The following is a 27,083-nucleotide window of genomic DNA, read 5'->3' on the forward strand; positions in this document are numbered from 1 at the left end:
TTCCTCTGAAATAGTAGATAACAGTATTATAAATCACAGACCAGATTAGATCAGATCTGATTAAATTAAGTTTGATTAAATCAGCCCTGTGGGGAAATTTGGTCATCGCTGGAGCAGATAGCAGCCCACAGCCGAAAAAATAAAAGCAAAAATAAAAGCGTGCAAATGAAAAGAGCACAAATGGAGGACTGTGACAATAAGGCAGCTGACACCACTACTTGATGGTGGTAGGCTCCTGCTAGCTGGTTTGGATTTGAATTCAGTTCCTGGTGTTTGTTGATCAGCTCGACCCAGAGGCTGAATCTTGTCAAATGTTTCTGCAGCAGGTTCCTAATTTTTCCAAAGATCTTTTTTTGGCGAGTTGCCTTGACTTACAACATGAGGAGAAACACTGTGAGCAACAAGGTTCCCTGCCAGAATGAGACCGGTGACGTTGTAGCCAAACAGCCTGCATCCCAACCACCAGGCCACCGGGACGCTCAGGGCTTTTTATTTTTAGCCGACGCTGACCGTTGCAATTCCTGATGAAATGATAATGAGAAACTCTGCCACTGGCACATTGTATCAGCTGCAGCTCATTAATGTCAACGTCCTAAGAAACTAAATGAAATGTTTGACTCTCATTCTTGGTAATGTGCTCTCTGCAGATAAAAGATCATTTGTTAGTGACAGAAGTAGCACACCAACAACACTGTCATGCTCTTTGAGTCCTTCATTGCTCATTACTCTCATAATTCCAGTTAAAATATTTGAAAGATACAAGACACATCATGAGAGAAATAAGCAGACAACTGCATGGCTGATTATTTCCCCTTTGGAGCTGCTAGGGTGTCATTCGTCTTGTAACTAAGGAACCAGTCCCTTTGACTTTGACACATGGGGTGGGACTTTCCATATCTTATGCCAGAGCTCTAATTCACCTCGACATGCTACAAAGAAACTAAGTTCAATCAGTGGAGGCAAGTGCAGCAACCTATTGGTATTTTGTAAGTTAGCTAAGGTAGCTATGAGTCAGCGCTGGTGATCAAGACCAGGCTTCATCTGATAAAACATATGTTAGTCAGACTCATGTTATCAATTACTGTTGGATTTCTAATGCTGAAGGGAGTGTTACAGAACAGATTACATTTTCATTCTGATACAGTGACTTCAAAATGATAATACGGTCCTCTTCGTCTTCTTCATCATCATCTTTGGAGTCTTGTAATATATTTATTACCACTTGCCATTGCGTAGCGCACTGTTGCATGTATCGGTTTGTGTATGATGAGTGGCTGTGGGCTGGGTGGGGCTAGAGATTTTGCATACTAATAGATTCGGTAGTACTGCACGAGACAAAGATTTACGCCATATACTCCCATATATAAATATTTTAAGCTTAAACTCAACTGTTCTGATACTCAAATACTTGGATAAGTGAAAAATAAGATCTGCACATAAAGGGTCTACCTGTTACTACATGTAATATAATATAAATATATATAAAAACATTATATTTTCTTCTCTTCCTCAGGTTGTAAACATTGCTCATGATTTGAAGCTGGATTCAGATAAATCCCGACCGTATATACTGAGAAGGTCACAGGTGTAAAAATATGTAGCTGGGGATTGTGAGCTAATGAAAACAGTCTCTCTCTCTCTCTCTCTCTCTCTCTCTCTCTCTCTCTCTCTCTCTCTCTCTCTCTCTCTCTCTCTCTGTGTGTGTGTGTGTGTGTGTGTGTGTGTGTGTGTGTGTATTGTGGCCTGCCTTGTATAGAAATGTAATAATGTAATCCTACCTATCAAATTGGTGTAGGAAGAGCTTAACGTATGTGTGTGTTAGTGTGTACAGACACACACACATTTATTACATACACTCTATTGTAGATTACATTTGTTCCTGGAGAAAAGTGACTCATCCTTATCCCAGAGCAGATGAAAATCGATTTACACACAGAGCATGCTCACGTTGTAACTCTCATGACATCATTCAAAGCAGGACAGTATATAAGGAGAACCACCCCCCCCCCCCCCCCCCTCTCTGTCATCCCTTTTGCTTTTTCATCTTCTACCTCATCTCTGTCTCATCTCTTTTCCTTTCCTCTTCAATCTCTTATCTATCAAGGGAGCTTTTTAAAAACAACTCCCACACCATCATTCTGATCTGTCGTACAAAAAAGCACAAGCAGATGCGGGCACACAGGCACTCACACACACAAATACCCGCAGTATTTGCACAATACAGCTGTATTTCACTTTCAGAGAAACTTGCATAAGGAGCAACACCATCTCATATTCATAAATGCTGTGATAATAAACAGACGCTCAACGAAGAAGAACAGAAGGCAAGGCAGCGCTATCAGACTAAAAGCCTGTAAACATGTTTTTCAAAAAGACCTTTTATTTGCTCCCCAGTCTATGTTTCTTCTGGATTTTATTGGATTTGAATGAGGAGTCACAAAACCCCCGGGCTGTAATCTCATAGAGAAACAAAGGGCGGCTCAAGCTGTCAAAATGTGGCAAGGCAATGTTCTTGTTCTTGTGATCCACACATTGATCCGAGGACATTAATGCAGCCTCAGATACCATGTGACAGCGCAACATATGGTTGTTGGTTTTTTTTAACAAATGTGGTGTCCAGCTGTTAAAAGTCTATTCACTTGTAAGAGACTTGTAGATTCAGCTGTGGGAAGTGAGGGAGAAATCCATGAAGCTACATATTTACCTCAAAGTACAATTTGAGAAGTTATAACAGGTTGTGAGCCAATGTAATATGAGATGAAGCACCTGTTAGTGGGAATGGAATAAAGTAAGAAAGACAAATGAGTTATATCAAACGCTTGTAAAAGTGTTACAAAAAACAAGTACTTTTACCATTTCAGGGGGAATTAGCAATAAATACTTTTTACCTCGGCCAAGTAGGTTATGCCTTGATTTCCGTTAGTCTGTTGATTAGCAAGATTACACAGAGAAGTGGAAGCCCAAAAAAACATTTTCTCTCACATTTAAATTCTGTTAAAACCTCATGTCTTTAGTGTTTTCTAAAGAACTCATTCATCATGGGCTTAAAAAACCTGAAATTAAACCCGTTGAAACCTGAAGAAACCCTGTAATAGGAACAATACATGACAGACTCAATTACACTTTAAACAACATGTCTTACATAATATTATCAGCCTGAGGCCTTGTTACATAAACACCATGTAACTCTGCTGTTACCAGTCTGTCTGTTTCATGTCACTTTTGGTTTGTCATTTCACTTCACCAATAAAATTCCAAAATGACAACTTGATAGAGTTATAAAAGTCTTTCCTCTGATAGGACGTTAAACTTCTCGGCAGTGTTTTGGTGTCTTGGAGAACTTCAAACAGGATCTATTCACACACACTTAACTTCACTTCATAGCTGTCTTTATTATCTGAATGTCCACAAACTCACACACTCAAGTTGTGTCTTCTCACTGTAATGTGCTGTGGCTGGACTAGTAGAACACACAGCTCGTATGTGCAGTGCTTAGAGCAGAGGGAGGAGTTTCTGTTGACAGAAGTGCACAATGAAAGGCGTCTGCCATTGGTGTGTCTGTCCCATTCATTGTGTGTGTGTGTGTGTGTGTGTGTTGCTGTCAGTTTGTGTTTACTTGCGTCTGTATTTTGTGCTTCCGGGTCTGTCTGTGTTTTTGTGCGTGGTCGTCTGTGTTTGTTTTTCTGCCTTTTCATGTGTTTCTGTGTGAATGAGGGTGTGTTTGGGCATTTGTGTGTTTCGGCCTACACACACACACACACACACACACACACAAGATGTCCCCTCTTGTGAACTGGCCGAGCGTTGTGTAATCATTTACATAAAGAGGTATTAGTGTTTCCTCCTAAAAGGAACATAGGGAACATTGTGGCTCAGCTGGTGACACTCCTCCTCCTCCGCCCCAGGACAGGACGTCTGTGGAAAGCCTGTTAAAGATATTGGTTTCCAAAACTCGATCACATCAAGAAGCAACATAAAACACACTCTTTGCACAACTCTTGGACAGTTTGTTCCAGGAGTCTGTGTTTTTTGCCACGTGTTGGTGCAATTAGAGTGAGCCATTAATACTCTGATTACACTAACTTGTACATAATGGCATTAAAATGAAGACATGTGTTCCAGATGTTCCTGGATGGGCCTTCAGTCCTCTTAAAGGGACAGTCTACCCAGAATGGCACTTTGTATTTCCACACACCTGTTGGCATTGGGAAGTCCCTTCATATCGCCACCACACACTACAAGTGTTCTAATGTATTCAGTCTCTCTGCTTTCTCTTCTACTATTCAAGTGAAGTTTTCTTGTTCCCAAATAAGGCACAAAGTGATAATCTAATTTCTCGTTAGCAGCTTGTGCAGTAACCAAGAACTTGGTGGCTTCTTTTTCCTGCCAATTAACAGACTGAAAGAGTTATTTATTCTTCTTTTTCAACAGTTGTTTTGAATTCAACTATCGCAGCAACTTCAGTGTTTCAAATTCGATTATCATTCTTTTCTCGTTAAACAGCCAGATCACTCTCTTCAGTGACTCCGGTGGAATGAATGTGGGTTTTATGTCTGAACCAACCTAGAGGTGGCACCCTGTGGAGTTCTTTTTACCATGAGTAGTGCTATGGAGCAATCCTATAATCCTGCAAATGTAAAGGATAAACATAATGTGGTTTTATTGAGAAACTTCCAAACCAAAGAAATGTGCAGAACTTGTTGGATTAACCTGCAGAAAATACAGAGAAGGGCAAGAAATGTTGGAGTGCTCTGGTTTGCATCTGTTTTTAGATAGATAGACCTGCTCATCTCTGAAGCTAAGCTATAAAGAGCTCTTCTTTTTTGGTTTTGTTAATAAAGGGACAGCATGTAACCTACATAACAAGCAGGTAGCAGGCTTTTCAGTTTTTCCCTGCACTCAGTGCACATTTTGCAGGTTGTTGCATGCAAAATAAAACTTGACTAATAATGTTGATGTCAATGTTAATATATAATCTGCTTAATATTTGTGAACCTAGACCTCCGTTATTTGACAGCAGGGCTTAATGATGTGGTCCAAGATTGTATCATACAAATAAGTAGATACAAATATTAATATGTTCATATCAGGTATCATTAATCATCACATTAAATGTCTCATTATTATGTCTTTTAATTTTAAAGACTGATTTTTACTCCTGAGTTATGGTTTTAAACTCTTAACAGATACTTTATTAATTATGTGTTATACCTCTTCACTGTGTTTTTACAATGCAAAACAATATATCAATGATCAGAATGATTGATCCTGTTTTATTGCCCAGCCCTATTTGACAGTGTTCAGTTTGGAAAAGAAGAAGGCCTTACATTCTAATGAGTCAGAGTCATGTTTGATAAACTTTATCTCCAGCTCCGCAATTTTTGTTCTAAATTCCAAAAACAGCAATTAATTCGTACAGTATTTCGACTTCTGTGAAATATAGATAAATAGATTGGATGAGAGATTCAGGCCACAAAACATGGCAGAAAATAAAAGTCTTTTTGCCTCCAGTCTGCTCCTGCTTCCACTTTATATCCCCTCTTCTGTGAGTGTGCTGCCCCTCTCTCTGTCTCTGTTTCCCACTATGTGCCTCTCTGGCTCCCGACTAACTGGGTGGAAAATATGAATGAAAACATTCCCCCCGCCTCGTTTGCCCATACCCTGCTTCAGGCACAAACACACCATACCCATCTCTCTCTCTCTCTCTCTCTCTCTCTCCTCTCCACTGCCCCCTACATTTCTTCTCCTCGTGTCGTCACAGGCCTGATATCAATGTTTTACATAGTTTGCACATATCTGAGAGGAACAAACTGCAAACTGTGGGCAGAGGTGGGGGTTGTTGATTTTTTTTTCTTCTAGATTTATTTGCTGTTTTTTGAGGAACTGGGTGGCAAACCGGATGGCACCCTGAGAGTGGTGTGTATGTGTGTGTAGCCTCTATTTGTGTCAGCTACTATTAATGAGTGTGTTGTTGTGTGTTTGCTTTCCCATTTGTATTTGCTTTCTTGAGAATTAAGGATTTGATTGTGTGTGTGCCTCTCAGTATGTGTTGGTGCTTTTGTCAGCGTTTGTGTGTAAATGTACTCTGTGTTTGTCGATGTGTGAGAGTGTGTGTGTGTGAGGTAGCCTGCGGTGCTTTAGAGTAGTGGTGTTAATAAGTCTGAGTCATATCCATGACAACGGGGAGACTGTACTGGCATCTGAACCACAGAACAAAATGGCAGCTCACTGTAAAACAGAGTGACACTGGCTTCCTGTGCACAAAGAATCTCCGATAAATCACCACAGACACTTAACTGTATGAGTTGTTGGGATGGGACATTAATTCCATTAAACTTTGACCCACAAGTTCAATCTTATGAGCTCAAGAAGTCAGTGTTTTTCACAAATTCTGTTATTTAACTTCTCTACCAATAAAAGATATTTTCTGCCAACAATAGTCTCTCCATTTTATTTATAGTGTCCAACATATCCGAACACTACCTCTAAGAGTACCAGGCTGCACCATGTGCATTGCATCTTAGTCCTGGGTTTGTTTTGGGCGTAAAATGCATCAACCCACTGCTGAGCTCTGCTTCAATATGGCATTGTTGGAAAAACATTTTTTTGCCATCTAAAAGCATTAACGAACAAAGAAGCTACATTAACCATAATGCATTGTACCCTTCCTGTGAGTGTTACGGTGAATCACAATGTATTTGATCAGTCACGTGTCTTGAAAACGTCTCATCTGGCGTCACACCGGCTCTCAAAGATGTATACTACATGCATATGTCACATTCGGTCTTAATGATTAAACCAATAAGTGTGTCGCTACCCATTCCCTTTAAAAGTCAAATGCTTGCACTTTGATGAATCGAGGATATAGTGGCAGATTTGCTGACTACTAATGAATGATGCTTCTCTTCATAGCAACTGTTTCACTTCACATACGAGCAGATCATCTGTGTGTGACAAGCAGAATATATGTGCTCTGTCCTCGTGTTGGTCTGAAACTAGCAGAGGAACTTGTGTCGAGCTTGGTGCTGCTTTCTGCCAGTAATAAGATGTGGACAAGTTGCTCTTTGCTTGATATATTACATGCTTTCATTCAAAGATTCAAGTAAATAAATTGGCAACCCATCTTTTGCTCTGTGTTAGCTGGGATTGGCTCCAGCTCCCCCGCAACACTCAATGTAGAAGTGATAAAGGAAAATAAACAATCTCTCAAAAGTTGTGAGTGAGCAGTCATTGTACATCCACGATAGAGAATTGGGTTGCATTATTTTAATGAACTTCATCTTTTTGCACTATAGTTCCCTTGTAGTCAGTTGTTCAGTACTAACACAGACACAGACTTGACAATGATGGTAGATTTGATTTTTCTCGTTGTGATGAACAGATATTTTGAAGTGTGAACAAAAACTACCAGAGAGATAGAGAAAGAGGGAGGGAGAGCGGCAATGATATAAAGAGAGAGAGAAAGTTGAGAAGACAGGGGAGACTATAATGAAGTCACATTTTCATTCATGAGTTCCTACTTAAAATGGTAATTCACTGGATTCTCATTTTTAAAGACATTTCTCCATATTTGGTGCTCAGCGCTCATTACTGTGGTGTTTCCACACTGCACCTCCCAGAGTTCAACTGTCAGTCAAGCAGTGTGGGCAGCTATGTAACACGCTGTCCTTGGTATTTTTCTGTTGGAAAAGAGTTGGAGTAGTTCCTCTCACTATAGATTCTGTTTTTCACTTTTATTCCCTCAAGCAAGCTTCAGTTTTTGCTGGAAGAGAACTTTTGGATAAACTCTGCTGCTGATGTTTGTTGTTGTTAGTTTCATTTAATGTGATCGTCTGGTCTGATTTCATGACACACACTCAACACTGGTGAAGTTAAAATTAGACCTGGTTTTTTTTGGATGCACATTAAAGGTCCAGTCGTCTTTTACCATTTCAGAGTCTCCCGTCCTCTGTCCACTCTTCTGCTGCAGACCTGCAACACACACACACACACACACACACACACACACACACACACACACACACACGCTGCAGACAGGAGAATAGTAATAACTTCAGACTGCAGTGCATTTATTGTTGCAGAAGATGCAACGTCTCGTTTATCGGAACATAAAAATGAATTTCAACAGGTTTTTATAAAGATCAGCTCTAAGTGTGAGTGATAAGAAAAGAGCAGAGGACCAGAATCTCTTGTTGACCTGCGGAGTAATGCACCTCGATTCTGCCAAGGGGGCCAGGCGTGCCCACCTTGACGATGTTTTAGACTCGTGCAGAAATAACACGATGAGATAATCAAAGTTAAGTGTGTGTGACTGAAGACTGTTTTACATGACCTGTGTGTGTGTGTGTGTATGTGTGGTACTCTCGCTGATTGCTGTAAAAGCAGCTCAGGAGTGAGTCATCTCTGAAAGGTCACTGTGCAAATGATGTTTGTGTGTTTGGGGAGATGATTGATTTTGTTGACATGAATATGACATGAAGATGACTCACTGCTCCCGATGAACACCGCACAACACTTTCTGTGTGTATGTGTGTGTTATAGTAACATTATTTATTCCATATAAATAAAACAAAGATGGCTCACCCTGCTTAGGGGTTTCAGTGTGTGTGTGTGTGTGTGTGTGTGTGTGTGTGTTTGTGTGTGTCTGTGTGTGTGTGTTTTCTTTCATATAAATATGACATGAAGATCAATCTGCAACGCAACACCATAACAATCCACTGTGTTTGTGTGTGTTTGTGTGTGTGTACACCTGTCAACAGTGTATGAACATCTCTGTGGTGCTGTCAGTCCTCCTTCTCTTTGGAGGAACCTCTGTGTGTGTGTGTGTGAGTGTGTATGTTTCAGTACTGAAGACAAATTGAAGATTAAAGAAGTAAACAAGCCGCCAACGCTGCTGTGGAATTTCCTATCTTTATTAAATTATGTATATCAGCTGATTACCATACACAATAAGATTTCAAAGTTACTAATTTATGGTCGAGAGCTAAGAAGCTAGTGCCCCCCCCCCCCCCCCCCCCCCCCCATGAGAAGTCTATGTCTTAACAATGTCACTATGAGATTAAATTATTTCCAGAGACAGCTTGTTGCTGATTGAGATCAGCCCACCGCCTGTTTAAAGAGGCTATAATCAGTGTATTTATATATTAACTGATCACATGAGGACTTCTTATATGAGTAATAGGGTTCTTCTCAGGGAGGAAACTACAGAGAACCATCTGACTCTGCTGATAAAGCTGAAGGGATCTTTGTAGTGTCTTTCAGCTCGTTGTTTTGTTTTTTGTGGTTTGCAACATAACTTTAGTTCATTGACACTATGTGATTTATGGCCTCGGCAGGCAGCTGTAGCATATACACTGTATATCTGCGGAGTTAAATGACAACCTGGGGACCATATAGAAGTATTTATCAGCAACAGAGACACGTTTTTTCCTTTTAAACAGATTTAAAATGAGAGTGAAAATTTGGAATCAGAAAGAGAGAAAAAAATCCTGGAAGAACAGCTTTGTCCGGATCAGCGCAAGTTTCATGGAAATCCATAGTTTTTGTGTAATCCTGCTAATAAACTGATACAAAAACATGGACAGAAACTCCTTAGTGGAGGAAATAAATCATGTAGCTCTATTCCTGATATGTAAATCGTCTCATTTGTTTTTACCAAACTGTTTTACTACAGTTTGTTTTCTTCCTGACAAAAGAACCCAACAACAGATAGTGTGGAATCCATAGTTGAATGGGACAGTTGTTGTTTGTTCGCTGCTGTGTGGAGTGAAATATTGTCCAGCACCATTAAAAATGTTAATCCTGTTTTCAACCCCTCACACTCAGACATCCTTCAGCACCGTACACTGGGTAACCCTGTGCCCTGTTGGACGCCCGCCTGGTTCCCCTGCTCCAGTCTGCATGCTGATATGGGAGTGTGTTTTAGAGTTGGGGGGATTTTGCACGGGTCGCCCAAGGATAAGGGGCTGTTGGCACAACTCACTTACTCTGTCTCACACACACACACACACACACACACAGTGAGTGTGGTGTGAAAAAGAGGGGAAGAAAGAGAGGGATTACAGGGAAGAAAAAGGACCAGCCAGTTTTCTCAGCCGCACTGTGACAGTGAGGTATTTCAAGAATGAGAGATTATTTCAAACACACACACAGACCACAGAATGTACACACAGGGAAGTGATTGTTCACATCTGACAGGAATGGTGTGTCTGAACAAGTGGTTTAATCTTGTATTCAGAGTAACTCCCTTATCTGTACGTGTGTACAGACTGAACGTCACAGGTCTTTTTTACATGTGATGTAGTTTTTCCTCAGACTTGTAGAGTAAATAAACTTCCCCTCAGTTGTTGTTGATGTGTCTGCTGCCTCCGGTCATGTTATAATAGGCTCTGCAGCTTTATTAGAACGTTTTACATTCATTGTTAAATTTGAGGAATTGAAAATAATTGAAGGAATCAAATTACTGATCAACTGGAAGAAAAAACTTCCTCATATCTTTTCCCCCATGTCTTTGTTACTTACTACCCGCTCCTCCAGTTTTTTTCTCCCTGAATTTATACTTTCTCCTTCTCTACATTTTTTGTATCATGTCCGTCTTTCACCTTATTCTTTAATGATTTTCCTTTTGGGATATAAAAGTCTGCAATTTTCCACCTGCAAGGTTCCCATGAGCAACCTGCTGTGATGTGTGTGAGTACACGGGTTTCTGTGTACCTCAGTGACGTGTTCCAACTCAAACGAAAAGGAAATGTATTTGAACATTAAAAACACAGATACAACCAAATACATTGATCTTGAATTTTGAAAATTACATAAAATACTATATAAACATCTGTTCTGCATTGGTTATTCTTTAGAATAAAGTCTTACACAGATACACATATGTCTGTAAAGTGAACGTATAGGATGATTTTTGGTGAGGCTCCTTTTGATTCATATTCTGTCACTAAAACTGAATTAATTTCTCCAGTGCTTTTCGAAAGCTTGACCTTTCTTGTGCAACACTTTTATTTATAACTCAAATCATGAACAAGTCTTTGCGTGTTTGGAGGTGTGGGACGTTTTTGCAGAGAATTGTGGATGATATGAAAGCTGTTGGTGACATATTTCATCATTGGTAGCTAATTAAGAGTGTTCCTGTGAGCTGTAAGAAGAAAATGTGAAACTCTTGTTCAGGTTGTGTGCTCTCAGATGGGCAGATGGCAAATATCAAGGTGGATGTGGAATGGAAATGAAGGATTGTGAACATTAGTAGGAATCTTTCAAACTTTTAAGCATATGGTATTATAGAGCACTGCTCATTCTCTGTCTCTTCGATCTCTCTCTTCCTTTAGATCATTTCATTTCTCCCACCCTCTGTTTCTCCTTTTTCCTGCTGTAATCCCTTGTTTTTCCTCATCTCATTTGCATTTCTCTCTGTCTACCTCTGTGTAGCTCCATGTATGTTTCCATTTGGATTTATCAGGACGTCCAGCTCTTCATGAGCGATCTGTCAGTTTTTTAGTCTGTTTAAACTCGACGTGTCCTGTGTGGGCAGCGAGTCAGACTGAGAGCTGAGATCAGCCGCTGTCACTCTGCCCACACTGAAAATGTCTTATGTAAACACCATCCACTCCATCCCTCCCCGACAAGAGATTAATATTTGCATAAATGCATATTATGAAAAGGAGGAGAGTAAAATTTACACATTAGCTAGATTCTTAGGAATTTTTAAGTTGCTATGGAACAGCTTACCTCTCAATTAAGGGGTTCTCCCTCTGTGGAGTCCACATGTTTCTCTCAGGCTTTTGACTAACCCTTGACTGAGTCTTTAACTTATTTCTTTTTGCCAAAGGGTTTGTTTTGTGGACTCATCTTAACCTTATTGGTTGGCTCTTACTATTCTTTCAATTAGTTTTTATCTTCTCTCCATTTTAGTTTTATTTGCGTTTACTATTATTTTCGTGCATGAATACTTTATAAATCAAGCTGTTTTCTTTGTCTGCTTCTGCTGCCTGTTTGTTGTTGGGTCTTTTTTCAACTTAATGCTTATTATGTTGGCTTTTGCTTGTGGAGCTATCTCTAAGTACACTTTATGGTTTATACACTAAATCAGTTGTTTCTGCTTAAATTAAAAGTTGTAGCGATTGTAAGAATGACACTTCTTTTGCCAAAAAATCATTAGCATCAGTTATTTAACTGATGTGTTTCATCAGTTTCTTTCACGCGCAAACACATGCACGCACGCAGGCACGCACACAATCTGATAAATCACTTGTCCTCACACAAGCTCATATAACATACTTTTCAGTCGGGTTACACCACAAGATGCACTTAACTGTTCTCACTTATCAGCTCCCTAGAGGCACATCCAGTGGAGTAAAGCAAAGACACTTGTGCTGCAGGGCCTCAGTGCTGGAGGAGAAATTGACTCGGGGGGTGTGTTTGGTTTTCTGTGTTTTTTAAGAATTTGAGCTCCACAGTGTAGTTTCTGCTCATAAATATTTCACAGGACGCACACGTATGATCAAAGCCAATGTGTCGATTGCATTGTTATGAATATTAGGAGGGAACAGCTAAATATTCTCACTCTGCTCCTTCCCTCATTAGAGCTTCTCAAATGTAAACAGAAGTGATTTCAAATGTTTCCTCATTATTAATATTTTATTCTATGTCCTGGTAATGTTTTTTTAAAAGATTCACTTGGAATCCAATCTTTAAAATGCTCTTTAAATGCTTTTCTACATTGAAGATTTAATCACCTTTGATTTGGTTCAAGGATTTCATCATTTTTTTTCTCATCTGTTTTTATGATGGTTTGTTCCTGTTTTTAGTCCATGTGTTCTAATATATTTCTCAAGACATAAAGGACATTTATCTGCATTTATAAATGAATGGCTTGTCCATTTATGAATCTGCTGCTTGTGTGACAAGTGGAAAGGAATAGAAAGTGTTCAGTAAAAGATATGTAGCGAATACTGGGCAAGTATGACAGTATATTATGTTATCCATACTTTGTTTAAATGTTCATATGCATTTGTATGGATTCATTTTAAACCCATAAAAAGACAATACATACATTTACAGCTCCATGTGAAACTGTGATTGTCTCAGTATCAACAGACTTCATCTTTGTCTTTGTTGTCATGATAAAGCCAGGACAACGGGACACCTTTCGCACATGGTTTTGTTTACTGACATTATGTAAGCGCAGTGTGTCTTTGTGTGTGTATGTGTGTGTCTGTGTGTGTCTGTGTGTGTCTGTGTGTGTTTATAAGATACATGATACTGACCATACTGGGAAGAACACATTGTACTTTGACCCCCGCTGACTCATGTCCTGTTAGATTGAATGACTTGACATTATTATGACATTATTACGTCTCCTCTGCCTCTACTCAGATATCACCACAGAGACTGAGAGATATATTATACCACAGATCTGAATGTCAGGATTAACATTTACATAACGTGTTTCACAATTTGACACATGGATGACTTCAGACTTTAGTTTGGAAAGGTTTTTAGTTTGGCACACGTACTCTTTGCTCAGTGTTTAAATGTTATCTGCTCCTCTGCTTTTTTATGATCTTGTTTTTGGCCTCAAATATATATCTCAACATTGCTAAAGCAATTAAATACTGCCAGTCACAGCTGGGGGCCAAACAAACTAAATGTAATAAAGTTCCATATTAGAATAAACAAAGCTAGAGTAAAGAATATCATAAAATCCAACAGCATTGTGCTGAGTTTATTTTACAGCTCACTCGCTATCAGGACTTTGTAATCAATTTGCACCAGGTTATATATAACCTGTAATAACCTTCATCTAATTGTTATAAATATTATTATTATATTTATTTTTTATTTTGTAATTTGTGTTATTTAAACAACTTTTTTTTGCAAGTTAAATATCATATATTAGTCATAATTCAGAGAGTTATGAACTCCAGTCAGTGCCTGAGGACACAGACAGAGGCCGAGATGCACTTTTGCACTTTTGGTTTTGGGCTTGGATTTGTTGACAAAAGCCGAAACTATAGAATATCAGCAGCCTCACCACCCTCCAATGTAACCAGATACTTGGGTTGCTCTTAAAATTACATAATAGAAACAACCTGCCCAGTGTCTCCTGTATGAAACCTACTCTCCCTGTTTGTTTGTGTGTGTGTGTGTGTTTCTTTGTGTGTGTGTGTGTTTTTGTGTGTCTTTGTCTCTCTCATTTCTCCTCTTCCAGTTGAATGGCCAGGCCTGTTGGTCCAGTATCAGATATCAGCCTGATACCAAAACAGTTTCAGTTTTCTTCCTCATTGTCATCGTCACAGACATATTGTAGACTTTTAGATTTATTAATGATCACACTTTAGCATCAAATGATCCCACACAGTCTAAATTGGCTGTTTGCAGCCAGGAATGGATCAGCTCTGTGGTCTTTATTAGACTAATGGATGCAGTACCAGCAGTGAAAATGCTATTGATCACTGATGCACAGATTAGCAGGATGATGACATTAATTGATCTGGAAATGGAACGATCCTGGGTTTTTGCAGAGCATCTGCAGAGAAAAAGGAAAACCACAGATGATATGGTTGTGCACATTTGCAGGTGAATGTTCGGCATTGACATGCTTTACCTATCAGTCAGACAAAGCTAAATTAAAGTAAGGGATGCAGTGATGCATCAATGAGTGATGAAAGCACATTTTCAAATCTATTCTTTCACTTCGAGCTCCATGTTTTTGTATGTATATGTTTGGCCTTTTCATTATTAGATGGTGGCAGTGAAAGGGGACAGGAAACAGTGTGATAGGAAAGAGGAATGACATGCAGTAAATGGTCTGGCTGGTCAGGAGTCGAACCTGAGACCTACTGCTCAAGTGAAGTAACCGCTAACATGTCACCCTTCATCTCCAATATTTGAAGTTTAGGAACCTGATGGATGGAGAAGATAATCTGTGTATAATTAGATAATTCCCCATATTAACCTTTATATTATCTTTATCTTATTTATTATCTTTATATTGTAGCAGAATTCCCTTACTCATTTAGATTTATTCTCCCAGTTACAAACTCTTGCATCTATGTTTTATTCTGCATCTGATTCAGTCTATTAATAACAATAATTGATTTAATTGTTTAGGTAATTTCATTGTAATGATGCTTGTGTACAACACGTGTAAAATGTCACTGTAAGTGAAGATTACTGAATTAAACTGTGGCAGCTGTTGTGATGATGACAGCGGTTGTGGTGATGATAATGGGTAGGATAATGATAATGAGGAGGAGGAGGATGATGATCACACTGCTCCTTGATGTGAGAGTGACTGAGGATGATGGTAATAACTGAGCGCTATGATAATGAGGCGGCGAAGACGGGAGCGAAAGGTTGTATTATTTTGTTGTTGTTGTGATCACTGACGCGCCTCACCTTTTCACACAAAGGTCATGAGTATACCCGGCAAGTGTGTGAATAATAGGGGTGTGTGTGTGTGTGTGTGAGAGTGTGAGTCAGTGAGTGAGTATGTGCAGTGTGTTTTGTGTTAGAGCGTGTGTTTGTGTGTTGTCCAGATATTGCTCTGCCCATAGAGTAAATCAATCATCAAGGTGAAGACATGTTCTAAGATTAGGTTAAAGTTAGGTTTAGGGTAGCTTTAGGTTAAGGTTAAGGTTAAGTTAGGTAAGTAGTAACTATGGTTCAGTCATTGTAAAGTCCTCCGAAGTCAGAGACGTGTGTGTGTGTGTGTGTGTGTGTGTGAGTCTTTATTGGCTCTCTTTGGGTTGAGCACGGTTCCTGACCCTGTTTCCTGCTGTTGTTGATAGAGAGACATTCAGGCTCGAGGCCCTAGAGACCAGACGCTGCCTGGAGGAACTTCCTTTCACTGCTGCCTACAACCACTTGATTTGTCATTGTTTCGATAGCTTCTCTTTTTTTCTCTTTCTTTTTGTGTGTGACACACATCAGAGCTTGATTCAGTCTCTCTGGACCTTGAGGTCAGGACATGACTGTTAGACAGAGCTCCTGACATAAGGAGGTTCAGTCCCAGTCATTTCTGTTGTCATGAGCAGTGCATGCACATTTGGAAAATGGGACCATCATTGTGTATGTGAAATTATATAATATAAGGATTTGAAAGTGAGTGAATTATCGTAAAGACTGAAACAAAGGGGGGGGGTTTATTGGTAAATATTTGGTTCACATTTAAACATCATTTCAACGACTCCCTCGAGATGAAGTGTTGATATTGTGCTTCCAGACCACATGATGAAACTTTCTGTTTGTAACTCTGTGTTTGATGCAGGTCGCCGCGGGAGTCGACAAGTGGCGACGGACAGGAGGGGGATGGAGACACTCAGACGCCTCCCACTCAGCTCTACAGCTGCTATGACCTGGACGATCTGGACGTCGCCTGGCTGGAGCTGGTCAACCAAGAGTTCAGACAGATGGGTGAGTGCAAATAGACTTACTGCAGGATTTTGAGAATTAAAAGAAATAATTTCACTTCCCACAAAAGATTCAATTCAATTCAATTTTATTTGTATAGCGCCAAATCATAATATACATTATCTCAAGGCACTTTACATAGAAGGTCAAGACCTTAAAATCTGATTAATATAGAGAAACCCAACAGTTCCCACAATGAGCAGCACTTTGGCGACTGTGAAGAGAAAAAACTCATTAGCAGGGAGAAACGTGTAGAACCAGGCTCAATGTGGGCGGTCATCTGCCTCGACCGGTTGGGGTGAGCAGAGACAAATGGGGAGAAGAGATAGGTGGAAAAGAGGGGAGAGAAGAGAGAGAGTTAGTACGGAGGAGGGGGAGAGATGCGGTTTGCATCACGGAAGAAACCATACCTTGGTTCAGATGCGGATCAAGGGGCAGATCATTGAGATATGGCTTTATTGGATCTTTTCACCTATTTCCCAAATGCATGGATCGAGATGAAAATATCAGACATGTTGAAGGGATTGATCTAAGTGTGTTCAAGATTTGGCCACTTCATGTTTCCAGAACTACATGTGCTTGAAGGATAAACATTTGTATAAAATAGAAACATGCTGTATTAAGAAGAGAGAAGAAATATTTTATCTTAAAGAAACTAAAGTTTATTTTTTCTTTGTTAAAAAAATTGTTGATAAGAATTAAGTTCGTATGAAGTGACCTCAATTACCATCATTTTATATCAAAGGCTCCCAGAGGAATGAAAGCAACACATGATGTGTATTTGAGACTGTGTTATTTTACAATTGGTTCGTTTTAGCTTATATGTGTTTGTGAGCTGTTTTTTCAAACCTTAATTCAATATGCCCTTTGTTAAAATTCTCTCAGTCACAGAAAAAACCCACTTCTGAATATTCTTTGAATATTTGTATTGCACCAACACATCTTACCTTGTCCTTGCGCTTGTTTCTCAATCATGTCCTTATTTGTAACTATCTGCTTTCTCTGTTGCTGTCCTTCTATACTTTCTCTCTCCTCTGCGTCGCTTTGCCTCTTATTTTGCCATGGTGACAACTGCCGACCCTGAGCATCTCTCCCATCTCCACCACTTTATTCAATATCTGATCGGCTCCTCTCAGATAAAGCGAAGTAATTGTGTTTATAAATCCCTGCTGGGGTTTCAGGCCTTATTCCTGGGACACATGCCCCTTAAAACATCAGTCTCACACACACACACACACACACACACACACTCGCACAGGTTGTTTCTCATAACCTTTAGTGCTAGAGCGAACAAACAACAGATTGTTGACTGCTTCTGCAGGGTGAAGCTGTAAGGCTCTGGACCCATGATAGAATGGGAGTGTTCATACTAGATGTGCTGTAACTTTAATTATCCGAACACTTTTTTTTCAGTTGGATTTAAATGTGAAATTAATTTGATTTTGAGATATTCAGCTTAGAGGAGACAGAGTTTTTACAGAAACTGGTCCATTACTGTGACACGAAATGCTGATTAGGCATTTAGACGCATTCAGTAAAAATGGTTAAATGAAATCAGAAAAGTGCACAAAGGCACAGAAGGCATGGACATTGTGTAGAATCAAATAATAAACACACAATATACACACAATAGCAAGAAAAAATGTTAGATGCTCTCTTACCTTAGACTCAAATGGATAAGTGCAGACATGAACCTGGATACACCCACACTTTTAAGCTTGTATTTGCATGTGCACACAACCATCACAAGTACTAACATGAAGAAATACACAGAGGATAGATATACAGTAAATTATGTGAAAGTACACACAGTTTACTCTACAGGAACTACATACACACATACACACATACACACACTTCACACACACTCTCACGTTATCTGTGAATAATGTTGCTTCGCTCTCTCCTGTGAGTGATTCACTTCCCAATGTAAATGTCACAGCAGGTTAATATCTAACTCTGCTTTTCTTTTCTCTGCTGGTTTCACAAAGCAGCTTCTAACTCCAAAACAACTACAGTCACATAGTTTGTTTCTTTGAGTTTTTCACTGATATGAACGTGTTGCAAGTTCAAGAGTAACAGGACAATTCACAAGCTCAGTCTCAGCAGCAGGTTTTAACTCTCATATCAAAATGTATGTTTTTCCAATATAATGCTATTACGTTAAACCAAAGGTTGAGAAAGGTGCCTCAGACCATGGTCCAGACCGACGGACCAAAAGAACTCAAACTAAATAATAAATCAGACTTTCACATTAATTGCAGAAAGTGGAGGCGGCATGAACCAATAGAGGAAGAAAAAGAAGTTGAAGCAGCTCACAGGAATGCTTGTACATTTTGAACACTGGGGAAGTTCATTCAGAACTGCAACTGAAGTTGGCAACTCGTAGTAATACCATAATCATATTAAAGTGGCAACGAAATACTACCTGCGGAACATGTTGAGATCAGACACACGCCCATCTCCAAACTTTAGATGCATCCCATGAGGTGATGACAACAGGACGTACTGTACATGTCACACAAAAGTCTGCTCCTTAAATTCCAAACAGAAAACTGACAAGATCAAATGTGAACAGTTAAACAAAGACATGAAGCCTGGTTCAGACTTCAAGGTGTGGAATCGCAAAGTTGTTGTTGGCAATAACACGCTCAAGAATCAGTGGATACATTTTTTATTTGCTTTTCTGTTTGGTTAGTAAGGAATGGAGGGGCATAAATAACAGACACACAGGATGCTCAGCTCCGCTTACAAAAAACAAACCCTCAACTAAATCTATAAATAATAATTGACAGAATCCAGGACAGCAGAAGTTTCTTCATCGCTCTATGAAGGGTTCAGGCACATAATAACAACATATTCTTGGTTCTTCACTTTCTTTCTCTTTATACAAGTATGAAATTTCACATTTGCCAGTTAAATCACTTTTCATCAACTATTAACCAGCCTTGCAGCGTGGCATTACTTTGAGATGCAGACGGCGCAGGAATACTAATTCTAATTCTAATGCCGACACGCACACTGGCACGGTGAAGTGAGCTGTGGGCAAGAAGGGCACGACAGCAAATATAACCGTTTTTGACTTTGATAGCAAATGGACCTTTAGGGAAGAGGAACGTGAAGCATGGATCTGATTTTCGTCGACTGAAAATCCACATCCTCCCACGTGCTGCAGTAAATTTTCAGCACATTTCATCCTGAACAGGCTCAACAGAAACAGAAAGTGACCTTGTGAGGTGTAAATGCAAAGGAAAGCGTGTGTGCGTTCCAATTTGGGTGTTTCTAAAATAACTGGAATTTAGAGTTTCCTATGAGCAGCTTCCTATTACTGTTGTTCTTGTCGATAGTAGAAGTCAAAGAAACCTGAGTGTTGACCCTGGAACTCAATCTCGTCGTTGTAAAACCTTTGTACAGGCTCAGTATTTTCTCAAATATTAATCTCACTGAAGAAAATGTGCGTCTCACAAGCCACTACAATCGCACTCAGAGCAGATACCTCAGCCAATACCTCAGCCAAGGCCCAACAGATCCCTTATGGGACCACATTTCAATTCACTAGACCCAGATTTTTATTTGGATCTGCACCAAATTGCACACACTCATAAATATCAGTCCACTTAACATCTCCTCGAATCAGCCTCCTTCATCCCAGCCTCACCAGAGACAGGACGATTGTTTTCACTCTTCTAGATTACTTTCAAGGAATTATCGAATAAACATAACCAGCTTCTACTTCCTGTCTACTTCCCTCCAGCCTTACCCGAGCTAGACGAGCTGACGATGGAGTGTGTGCTGGTGGAGCTAGAGAGCGCGTGCGCGGAGAAAATGCAGCAGGCCATCGAAACCGAGGAAGGGCTGGGCATCGAGTACGACGAGGACGTGGTGTGCGACGTCTGCCGCTCGCCGGAGGGAGAGGACGGCAACGAGATGGTCTTCTGCGACAAGTGCAATGTCTGCGTGCATCAGGTATCAGGCATTCGTTTGTCCTTACTGTATTTTATTACTGTTTCTTAAAAAAACTTTGATAGAAGAAGAGTCTCACTTTAAGAGGAAATGCTAAAAGTGCTGAAATCATAAATATAAAAGTACAAAATCAAGGTCAAAGACGAGGTTCAGCTGTTTTCTCCAGAGCTGCTTTATATTACCTGACTTTTCTCTCCCTCCCACAGCTTCACTTGTTACCGACAGGAAAAATACTTACAGTAACAATCTCACAAATGGTGCCTGTGACAACCTGAGGCTTCAGGGAGCTCTGCTGTGTTTATTACAGTGACAGAGTGTTAATCATTCTGTCTGTCACATTGGCACTAGCCCACCTTTAAGTGTGATCAGGCAGAAATAGACTAAGTCTCAAGTTTGCCGAAAATGTGTTTTGTTTGAGTAATTATTAAGAGCATCAAACGCATGATTAAAAGATAGTTCTTATTGTGTAGCTCTTTAGTTGACCAGTTACTGACTGTATTGAAACAGATTGGATTCTGTCTTTTTATGAGTCAACATGTTTCTTTTCACATAAATGCATTTATCTATCAAATTCAGAAACACTAAGGGAGCCCTTGACCACGGTTAATTTTTTATAGTGTGGAAAGAAGAGGTAACTATGGATGAGATTGTAAAGAGCAGTGAGATTAATTGTCGCTCCTACTAAGTAACATTATTATCTTTGTAGATAACACACACCCAGCGCTGCCTCTTGGTCTCCTTAACCTTTAGCAGGAAAAAAAAACAAGCCTCACTGACTGAAGTGCTGTGTTTGATAAATACAATACTTTGATCGATAAAAAGCTTTAACGGTGTTTGATGAGGACGGTGCTCCTGTCACCATGACACCAGTCTGGGTTTTTCCCTGCTTAACTTTTTTATGTTCCTGTATCTGATCGTGTGTTCTAGCTCCTCAGCTGTAAAACACGTGAAGTCCTTCCCTCTGTGAAATCGTGATTGAATACAAGGAGCTTGTAGAATGACATACTCGCCACAGAAGAGGCACTTTCAGACACTTTAGGATTAAATCATATCCGACAACAAAATCATCTCTGTTTCTGATCCTGAGGGACTGGACGTTATTATCAGTGAAAGGGGAAATGGGTTGAGTGCAGATGATACAATAACCTGCTGCGTTATTTAAAACAACACCGAGAGGCGTTTTGATAACGTCTCGCTTCCGTAGGTTTATGCCATTCTGGTTGGAAGAAAAGTTTCAAGAGGATAAGATTTGGCAAAAGTGAACCAGGAACAAGGAAGGATGTTTTTGCATGTGTCAATTGTGAATTTGACTGGATTTAATTTCTTGATCTTCCAGATTTTCATTTCAGTCACTTTATATTGCTAACATAATTTTAACCAAATAAAAAACTTAAATAAAACAGGAGACCACAGTAAATATTGACACTATTGGATTTAAAGTAAATGTCTGATTACTGCAAGTTTATTTTCAAGTGTACTGAAATGAAGTGAATCACTGCCTTCATGAATGATCACCACTATTTTAGATTGAGTGTATTCAGCTTATAATATTGAGCTGTATTTGCTATGACAATATCTTATTGTACAAACTATGTATAAGGAATAATTTGACATTTAAAAAAAATCACTTATTGGCATTCTTGCAATTGGTTACATCAGAAGATCAATTCCACGTGTCAATATGTTATTATGAAGCAACAGCATAAAGTTATGAAACAGCAAGTCTGGCTCCGACCAAAGGAAATAAAATGTGACTGCCAGTATGTGTAGAGTGCAACAATGAACTCTTCCTCTCTCGGCCTCTCTCTTCCCATCCCAGGCATGTTATGGCATCCTTAAGGTACCCCAGGGGAACTGGCTGTGTCGGACCTGCGCTCTGGGTGTCCAGCCCAAATGTCTGCTCTGCCCCAAGAGAGGGGGGGCCCTCAAGCCCACCCGCAGTGGAACCAAGTGGGTCCACGTCAGCTGTGCCTTATGGATCCCTGAGGTGAGACCCACGGGAAAACACGAGATCCAAACACAGTCTAATGGGGATGATCTTGTGCAATCAGTTGGTAATCAACATTGGTTTCATGATCCATTCTAGGATTTATTTAGGAATACACTGCTCCAGTTTCCCTTTCAGGCACATTTCCCATAGTCGGTGCCAAAGTTGAAGCTTTCGATCGAAGCAGGGCCAGTGGGAGCATCAGTAGCTCAAAGTGTCATTATTCAGCTGTAGAGGAACCTCGGTTTCTCAGTCACATACTTGGGAATTAAGACAACTCATGGCAGCACTTAATGCCACTGTTGATGGAAACTAAATCTGTATCTCTGCCTCCTCCCTAAAATATGACTGTTTAATGTTGGTGCAGAAGGCTCTGTTGTTTAATCTGCATGAGTGCAAACAGCTGCAGTCATCGCTGCAAAAATCCATCCATCCCATATCCGCTCAGTGGCCGGTGAGTCAGCAAATACATAAACATGTCATGGCAAAAAAAAAAAAAAAAAGGTGCTCTGTGTGTGTAAAAACATGTATGTAAACAATTCACTCTTGGAAAACAAAACCATCTGAAAGGACCTGAGATATACACACACACACACACACACACTCTGCTTATTTTGACTTCTACTTCACTTTACCTTTTTCTCTTCCTCAAACAAAACTACATCCATCTCTGAATATGCTTAGCCTCGCTGTGCACACACTCTTTCAGGGGCAGTTTTCTTTCCCACCATTTTCAAGACAGAAACGTGCCGCAACTCTGCCCTCATGATTCTCTGAAGACCTGAATCTTTTCTTAGATCTTTATGGGGCTAAAGAGAGAATAAAAATCTCTACTTATTGAGGATGTAGCAGGAATATCACAGCAGGGCAGATCTCCGCCATGATGACAAAGATTGCGGCTTCATCGATGGATGAATACTTAGCTTGGCAAACATCCTGTAAGCATGTAAACATGAGAGTAAATAAACTGTGTTGTGCTTTGTGCATGTAATGGATTCATGCACTTTTCCTTTGAGGGTTGATGGAAAACATTTGTGCTGAGTTAAAGAGTCAATGGAAAGTCAACAGCATTTATAACAAGACAGTGTGTTTCCACTCAGGATTGTCAGATCAATGTGTAATCACCACATTGAATTAAGCATCAGTATTGACATGGTGTACAAAGAAAATAACTGGGGAGGATTTAAGGTTTCTATGTGTCTTAATACTGCATTTTACATTATTTGCCAACTGGTGTTGTGTTGTTTTCTAAAATGTACAGGTAGGTTAGAGGTAGTAAGAAGTCTGTGTCAAGTCTTAAACTCTCAATGGAGCCTTTTGTCCAAACTTCGTCCATCTTTGTGCACATCTTATGAAAACTCAGGGATACTGACGGAATAGACAAAAAAGAGACATACCACCAGAAATCCTAGGGGGCAGCGTCGCCAATAGTTCAAGCTAAACAACCATAAGACGTGAAGCGGAGACGTCAACAATGGCAACGTTGCCATTAAGTTGTACAACCGCCGTTTACAACGTGGCCAATTTTGCCTCATTCTTAAGAGGTACATTATCACAACCTTCCCCGCTGTCACCATCTTTGTTGTTGTCAGAAACTCCTGACTCTGCGCTGCCCTCTAGTGGACATATTGCTTGACAACTATGCTAACAAATCTGACACATAGAAGTATGTGGTCAGTGACAGTTGTGCCACGTTTTTACACAATTTCTGTTTTTGTGTCTGTAATTCTGTTTCATGTATGGACTCTGTCACCTTGTGTTCAATATATGGAAAAGCATGGGAGCAGATTTTGTTGGTATTTGGCTGCCCGGTTTTGTGGAGCAATATTTGGACAAAAACTATATCTTTAAGATCACACACATACAAACCAATGAATATTAATGTATGTAATAATGAGTCCTTCCACATTAATTCAACTTAGTTGGGTTTTTTCTTCAGCAAAATATCGAAATTCATGAAATTCAATTTTATATTTAACTACACAGTTACAAAGTTTGACTATCAACCACTGAATTGATTGAAATAGCCACGCCAATAGTTTTTTAAGCTCACTTCCTGCAACACATACAATCTGTCCAAAATCCACTGCAATAGTATTTTCATTGGACACATTTCAGACTGAAAAACAGCACAAGCACATCAGATTTCATACAAGTTGCCATAGAAACAAATCGTTTAATCGTTTGAAACAGACGTATCTCGTTTAGTACATAAAGGCATAAAGAGCCTTTTTGGTGGAATCACACTGCAAAGGTGCCACTGTATAGTTTTTCTCTATTCGCCAGGTTTAGGTCTTTGTTTACATTAAGTCCTTCAAATATTCTTCATGCAGCTTCTTCACTCCAGACTTCACATTTAACTGACTGTAGATAATGTCAATTGATTCAAGAGGAAACCTTTTCAGGCGTGCACACAAGCAGCTGTTCATTTAGACCTCAGGTGTCTCAGTGATACCTTGACTTTTCTCTGAAAGCACCAAATGGTCACAAAGCAGCCGTTTTGTGTCAGGGATGTGGCTTCACACCTTGCGCACCTTTAAATCGTTAAAGACTGTCAGTCATGTGTCTTCAGCCTTTTCAGCCGCGCGCTCCACCAGCAGATTTCTCAGTAATGGAGAGGCTTTTGGCACCTCGAACCTTTTACTTCTAATTGCCTTCTGTCACCCTTGATTGGGCTAATTGTTTTCATTGCTCAGTTCGCTTTTGTTTTCTCTTCCGCCCACTGAGGTAAAAAAGATCATTTGCATGTCTGTGCTGCGTGTGCATGTGAGTTAGTGTGTGTCCCTCCATATGCTCGGATATGTGTGCTTGCATGAACTAAAAAGCAGACATGTGCACAAATGAAACCACACACACACATTTCAGTTGAGATTTTCCAGAAAAGAGTGTGCGTCATTCATTGAGTGTGTGTGTGTGAACACACCACCCAGCCTTCAAACGAAACAGCCCCCCTGCTGCGCCTTGTGTGTAGCTTCCCTTTGCCCTCTGCCTTCAGCCCCTCGAGATGGGTTTCTCTTTAAATGATTTTTCACTAGGCCCCTCTTTCAAAATGACTTTTGGTTGAACACTGAAGCTTCTTTTCCATGCAGAGCTCTCACTATATTGCTGTTAACGAGACCCCCTCTTTATGCTGTCTTCGCACTGAACTTAACAAGATGGCGTATTGCTGCGAGCATGTGTGACTTTAGAGAAGTGTGACGTTTAACACAGCATCATTGGTTTCCTGTCCCCATCCTTCCAGCTTTCGCTTTTGCAAAAATCTGTAGTTTGACCACTGCTGCATAAAAGCGGAACAACATTTCATGTTGGAACGGTTGTATGGAATGTTGAGGGAGAAAAAAAGCTGCAACATTTCCACCTTGAAGAGACTGTGGAAAAGAAGCTTGTAATTTCAAATTGGAAATGTGAACTAATTGTGCCCAGTTGTTTGTGGAATGATCATATCCAAGGCATGTGCTTACACACACTCCTCCCACATGAAAATCTGTAGTCCTTATTTTTGATTGTATAAAGGTCAATCAATGTGTGTGTGTGTGTGTGTGTGTGTGTGTGTGTGTGTGTGTGTGTGGTCATCATGGTCACAGTCCAATCAATTAACTACACCATTCAAACACCAGGAGTCCTTTTTACCATCTATCTGTTCTTACATCAGTCGTTAAAGTAAAGTGAACATAGACGGTGGCATCATTGTCTGTATTGTATTTTCTATTGACATCTTCAGTGGAGTGAAAATTGACCCCTGCCTCTGTTCAGTGTGCTGCACATAAGACATCAATAATAACAGAAAGCACCAGGGCTGTGAGCTTGTTCTGTGGATGAGAAGACAAGAGGAGGAAAATAAAAATCCAATAGAACGACAAGTGGACTTGGAGAGGGAGGGGTGCGACCTGTGGAAATCAGTCGTCAGCTTGTTAATTCAAGTGTGAAGGACAAGGAAGAGAGGGCCATGGCACAAATACAGTGTGAGGATGAGTGAATGAGAAAGAGGAGGAATGGTTAATGGAAAGAGGAGGAAGGAAGGAGAGAAATGGCACTTTGGTGATGAGTGCTCTTCACTCTATTCTGCATGGCTGGTTGGCACAGGTCAGTGACTTTTTGGTTGTATTTGGTGCAGCGAGGTTCTGAGCCAAAATCTCGGTGAATAGACTTCTCAGAGAGAGTGAGTCACTCACTGGGCTTCACAATCACGTCTTAAGAGCACATGTGCTCCTGCTCTGCTTCCAATCACACACAGGCTTCTCCAGAATCCTGGCGCTGTAAGTGGAACACAGTCAAGTAAAAATCATCCACAACAAGATGATTATTATCTTTCAGTAGAAGGTTAACATTTTGTCAAATGGAATCTGATGCTAATCCAAAGATGTAGTCATGGTGTTGCACTGTGTGGGCTGTGTCTACCTACAGGATGGAGAAAAAAGAATGAACCTGTTCACCACTTCATACATTTTGTTGCCACTTAAATATTGACAAAATTTACATCCTCATTGTTCAAATACTTTGTCGTCAGAGGCGAAGTTCTCTCACTGCAAATGAACCGATCAATGGTTCAGTTTGATCCGGACTGAGACCATCTGTTTTAGTCGGATTCAATTTTGGTTGGTTAAGTTCCAGACCAAACAGTGTAGGTGGGAAAGCCCCTAATAAGGTTATTGTTGTGTTGGATCAACAATCTAAAATGATATACAACAAAAAATATTTGAAAATGTTTTTATTT

At 40.0% G+C, this 27,083-nt stretch overlaps 1 protein-coding gene across 2 annotated transcripts in view; it reads left to right on the forward strand.

The window, feature by feature from the left end:
- The window catches only part of jade2 (jade family PHD finger 2), a 157,952-nt gene that overhangs the window by 70,168 nt on the left and 60,701 nt on the right, over positions 1-27,083 (forward strand). For both annotated transcript variants that reach the window (XM_069510390.1, XM_020085390.2), the window contains exons 5-7: positions 16,277-16,422; positions 20,174-20,385; positions 22,202-22,369. In XM_069510390.1, the coding sequence (XP_069366491.1) occupies positions 16,277-16,422; positions 20,174-20,385; positions 22,202-22,369 (526 nt within the window). The remainder of the gene's footprint in view (positions 1-16,276; positions 16,423-20,173; positions 20,386-22,201; positions 22,370-27,083) is intronic.

This window comes from Paralichthys olivaceus, chromosome 15, assembly GCF_024713975.1.
Source record: "Paralichthys olivaceus isolate ysfri-2021 chromosome 15, ASM2471397v2, whole genome shotgun sequence".
NCBI classification, from domain to species: Eukaryota; Metazoa; Chordata; class Actinopteri; order Pleuronectiformes; family Paralichthyidae; genus Paralichthys; species Paralichthys olivaceus.